Raw genomic sequence first — 5,382 nt, forward strand, 5'->3', positions numbered from 1 at the left:
TATATATATATATATATATATATATATATATATATATATACATCTTTGGAAAACAGACTTCTCTTTTGTGGTATTAACTTGTCTTTTCTTTTATACACTTAACAACAACTTCCATAGTCTTCTTTGTTGGTAAGTAGAGGACTATACCCTTAAGATAAGATTCTACGTTTCTACTACCTAACTAGTTTTTGAAAACTAATTAATGAAGTACCAAATACTAAATTCCTTAGATTAATTCAACACTTTCATACGTCCAACTGCTTGTCTAACGACCATCTACATTGTATATTACTCCCAATCATTTAGTATGAACTGGTTAGCTTTGGCAGCTACGCCAAGTAATGCATTCTATATGTTCCAAAATTTTCAATGGAAAAATAAAGCAAGAAAAAGAAGAAAAATCTTACATTCTCATATATTGTGCTGTTAACCAACATGAGTAAAATTAGGCACAAATGGGAGTATACATTTTTTTCCAAATTGACATCATAAATAATATCTTGTTCAGGCACTGCTTATTAACTAAAAAAATAATCAGGAGTTAAAATATGGCTAAAAATTAAAAGAATATGGCAGTTAGGTGATCATCTTTCTTTATACTTCAGTATTTAGCCTCCCAATTCCTAATGATGAAGACAAGTGAAGAAAAGTGCTCCTGTTTGTATCTATTTTAATACAGTGGTTAAAAGTAATGGTAGGTGAAAGTAAGTCAAAAGTCTGCTTTTAATATTTTCATGGGGAAATGTGTGAGATCAGATCACTCTCAAGTCTCAACATGGAAGCAGTGGGGAGATACAAGAATAACTGATGATGAAGTTAATTAATAAGTGATGGCATGACTCTACGTGTCTAAATGTTACATCACACTTCCTAATACAAATAGACTTGTGGCCTCAATGACAACTAATTAAACTAATTAAATTATACATGCCCATGTTAGAAATTTTGATACACATACATACTCCATATATATGTTTGTGTGTGTAAAAATTAATTAATTAAGTTCTTCCACTTAATCACTTATTATTAGTTGATAGCTGTACGTAATTAATTAACCATGCATGCATGTTTAATTTGACAACTGCTAGCTCAATTCTCTAATGTAGCATATAATTGAAACTTTGGGTACACATATTTATGATCTCTGGTCCTTTTTTTTTTAATTTGTATTGGTTTGTTAAGCTGTAAAGAAGAGAATCCCTGTGTATTTTATTGGGCTGCACACCAAGATTGTAGATGGTGAGATGGGTACAGCTAAGACTGCTCAAAAAGAGAGAAGTGAATTAAAAAAGCAATGAGAAAGGGAGGATAAGATTATCATTTACTCTTCTCAAACAGGACGGTTTGCCACGTGCAGAGCATTTTGATGAGATATTAGTTCCTGAATTTGAGGTGGAGGAGTTTTCTTTTTAAATTTCTCTATTTTTTTTTTTTTTGCTTTAAAGAAATTTGGGTTCTTATTATTTCAGTATTATATGTAATGACTGAGGAAGTCAAATGAAGAACCCCATCACCCCATGTGCCTACTTGGGGCATCTGATGCATATTAATTAAACTTGCAGCAGATGTAAAGGAACTGTAAAAGAAATCCTTGAACAGAAGATTCTTAATTACTGCCAACTTCTGAACTATGATTCTCTCTTCTTAATGAATGCACAAGCTTAGTCAAGTATACTCAGACAGTGGCCAGGTATCTTTAATAATTGGGGGATTCTGAGTTTCAGCAGAAAGTTATACATCTCTTAAAGATAAGTTGATAGAAAAATTAAAAGCTTGGAAAGTTAGAATCCTCGTGCACCCCTTTTTTTCTTTCTTTTGAGAAAGAGAATCCAAAAATAGCGGGCTAGGAATGCTAAAGTTGCCATGTCCCCATCTGTTCTAAACTTAGTGGTTTCCACCTCCAATAATGCCTTTTTAGTGCTTGAAGTTTTTTCCACGTAGGAGTAGGGCCCAAGAGAACTGTATTCCAGTATCCATATTTATATTTTGGATAAGAATCTCTGAATTTAGTATGAAAAGCTTAAAACTCTTTCATTTTTTCTAAGAAAATACATTATGCTTCCATGATGCACCAATTTATGATGCTCCCTATAACACTAACACATAATCAAATTGATTTTATTTTATTCTTTTTTTTGGGGCGGGGAGGAATCTAATATTTTAATTCTTATCATCTATTAATATTTGATATATAAATCTTTATTTTCCAATCAAAATTTAGCTTCAGTTATGACCCCATCTGGCATTTTCATAATTTACTAGGCAAGACTCGAGAGTTGGCCCACTTGTTTGAGTCTATCTAGATTCTAGATCAATTAATTGTTAAGGGCGCATCAATCACAGTCCTCAATGTACATGGGATCATTATGAGTACCTCTCTCTCCTCTCCTCGGCAGTTTTTATTTACTTTTACTAGACCACTCACTACAGGCACCTCATTCCCAAGGCATCTTGGTTTTGGAAATAACCAAATAGGTCAAAGTCTTCTACGGTTCTACATGTTACACGCTTTGATCAATAGGGTTTGAGGTTGCTTGCAGTTGACTCTTTTTAACAGTTTAGTTTCAGTTAGTTTGTTAGGATACCATCCTCCGCTTTTTATATTTATCGAAAATTATTTATACAATTAAAGCTTTTTCTGCATCTCCGACTTCCTCCCTCCTCATCTATAAATACACCTTCAATCCCTCACATCTTCTTCACCTTCTCTCCTTGGTTCATCTTCACATTTCTTGTGAAACTTGGGTATTCTCTCTTAGACTTCCATATAAGCCAAAGCCACATTTCTTTTGTCAGTTTGTGTAAGTCTCTCCCCCCTTCTCCCTTTTTCTTAGCGACTAATTCCCTCTAAGAAACTCGAAGAAATCTGATATAGGTTTCCTTTGTTTCCTTTTCTTTTGCAGGAAATGGCCTTCCTTCGTCTTTCCCTAATAGTCCTTCTTGTCACGTTGAAGACAGTTCATGTTTATGGAAGTGGGTGGACTGATGCCCACGTTACTTTCTATGGAGGTGGTGATGCTTCCGGTACAATGGGTAAGAATATACACCCAGTATCCTTTGTTTCGCGCAAATCTGCCTTTTTTTTGGCATTTTTCATCCTCTCATTTCACCTTTTTGGATGTTGTAGGTGGAGCTTGTGGGTATGGAAATCTATACAGTCAAGGTTATGGAACGAATACAGCTGCACTGAGTACTGCTTTATTCAACAATGGGTTGAGCTGTGGAGCTTGTTACGAGATAAAATGTGTAAATGACCCCAGATGGTGTTTACCTGGATCCATCATAGTCACTGCAACCAATTTTTGCCCACCAAACAATGCTCTTCCAAATAATGCAGGAGGGTGGTGCAACCCTCCCCTACAGCACTTTGATCTTTCTCAGCCTGTTTTCCAACACATAGCTCAGTACAAAGCAGGGATAGTCCCTGTTCAGTACAGAAGGTATAGAAAGGTTTGATTCTTTTTTTGTCTTCTTTCAATACCCTTTGTTTTCTTCTTCTTTTTTTTTTTTTCATTCCTTTAAAAGTAAAATCTTCTTAGAAATTTAATAAAAAGATTGCCTTCTATTGAATATTAGGCTGTTTAACCATTAGTGAGAATTTCAACCCTGAAAAGGAAAAGCAATTTTTTCAAGTCTTGTCAACTGATAAAGACTAAAATTCAGTCCTCCTCTCAACTTCCCACAGTACCAAGTAGAGACCCTGTTTCCTCTCTGTGTAGTGTGTAGCTCCCAGATTTCATAGAACTCCCAATTGCCTCCAAAAAGAAAAAGAAAAGAAGAAAAAAAGATTTCATAGAATTAAGCAAAAACTCAAACCATTCATATCCTCAACTTAGATTGCCAATTGCTTCAATGTCCATTTAAAAACAAAAAGAAATTGAATGAACAGGAACTCTTCACCCTCTTCTTACCTTCATTTACTTCCGAAGCAAAAAGAAAAAAAAAATCCAGAAGAAGGGATCCCTTTAACCCTTCCTACAGAAGGGTATTTTAGTGTTAATTAATTCTGTTTTCCCCTGATCTTTGTGCCCCTTTCTTGCAGGGTTGCTTGCAGGAAGACTGGTGGGATAAGATTCACCATCAACGGTCACTCTTACTTCAATCTTGTGCTTATCACGAACGTTGGTGGAGCTGGTGATGTTGTCGCCATCTTCATCAAGGGCTCTAGAACAGGATGGCAAGCCATGTCCCGGAACTGGGGCCAAAACTGGCAGAGCAACTCCTACCTCAACGGTCAAGCTCTCTCATTCAAGGTCACAACAAGCGATGGACGTACTGTAGTCTCCAACAATGTAGCCCCTGCCAACTGGGCTTTCGGCCAAACCTACAGCGGTGGACAGTTTTAAGTTCCTCTGTACTGTTCTTCTCCAAAACTAACCAAAAACACCTCCAAATTTAGCGAGCCTCCCTCAGCCTCTCTATCTCTAACTAATTATAAATATAATATGTGGTATATAGAATATATAGTGGCTTTTAGTAGTGTAACATGATGGTGATGATATCAGTATCAGGGCTGGGCCTTTTTTTGAAATGGCCCAGAATGATTTTTCTCTCTCTCTCTCTTTTTTTTTTTTTTTTGACTGTGGTTGTTTGATGGGCTTCAGTGGCAATGTATTCACACACAACTAAGGGTTGGTGTGTAAAGGTCTCTGTTGTATATACGGGGACCTCCACTAAATTTAGGGAAGAGTTTGATCTGTTGGATCATTGTGATCAGCTAGATTTGGCTGAGGTGGTGAGCAAAAAAGGTTTATCACCCGCCCATAAATGTCTTCTCCTTTGTTTTGTTTAGTCAATGATGTCTAGGCTGGTTAGTGGTATTGTTGTAACAGGGGAAAAGAGACAGAGAGATGGGGAGAGTTATTTTTCAGTCCTTCTCTATATGTTATTAAGGATTTGAGTGAGTGAAACCGGTCACTGTAATCAGATTGTCGTGAAATATATATATATATATATATATATATAAGAAGGGTCTTCCAACTTCCAAGTGTGATAAATGGAGCTTTTCATTCTCTTCCTTATGTATGATGTGTGCATATGCCCAAAATATTGAATTTCCTTCTTTTTTCCAATATATTATTTCTTCATTCTATTGGATTTAATAGCATCTACACGTATACAGGACGAGGAAGAGAAAGAAACATGATTATAATTTTTTTAAGGTTGCGTTTGTTTGCAGTGCAAAAACAAATATGTACATGCCGTTCAAAAATTCCCTGATACAAAATTCTAAAGCCGATCAATTTAAAATTGTAAAGCTTTTGGTAGAGGTGCCCTTGAGTGAAGCTCGACCAGATGTGAGACTTAGAAGACTGCGCCTCTTTAAATGCTTCACCGTTTTGCACTCCAAAGTTGAGGAGCGCAATTCCACATACTCTTTAT

General features: G+C 36.0%; 1 protein-coding gene across 1 annotated transcript; it reads left to right on the forward strand.

Moving 5' to 3' along the window:
- Nucleotides 1–2,611: 2,611 nt before the first annotated feature.
- Nucleotides 2,612–5,074, forward strand: LOC148844466 (expansin-A15-like). Its single transcript, XM_088956384.1, has 4 exons — nucleotides 2,612–2,801; nucleotides 2,904–3,033; nucleotides 3,128–3,440; nucleotides 4,043–5,074. Exons 2-4 carry the CDS (start codon nucleotides 2,907–2,909, stop codon nucleotides 4,344–4,346), a joined length of 744 nt encoding a protein of 247 aa, XP_088812510.1. The 5' UTR covers nucleotides 2,612–2,801; nucleotides 2,904–2,906; the 3' UTR covers nucleotides 4,347–5,074.
- Nucleotides 5,075–5,382: the final 308 nt, after the last annotated feature.

The sequence above is a fragment of the Nelumbo lutea genome, chromosome 7 (assembly GCF_056320005.1).
Source record: "Nelumbo lutea isolate HS-2025 chromosome 7, American lotus-T2T, whole genome shotgun sequence".
In the NCBI taxonomy this organism is placed as follows: Eukaryota; Viridiplantae; Streptophyta; class Magnoliopsida; order Proteales; family Nelumbonaceae; genus Nelumbo; species Nelumbo lutea.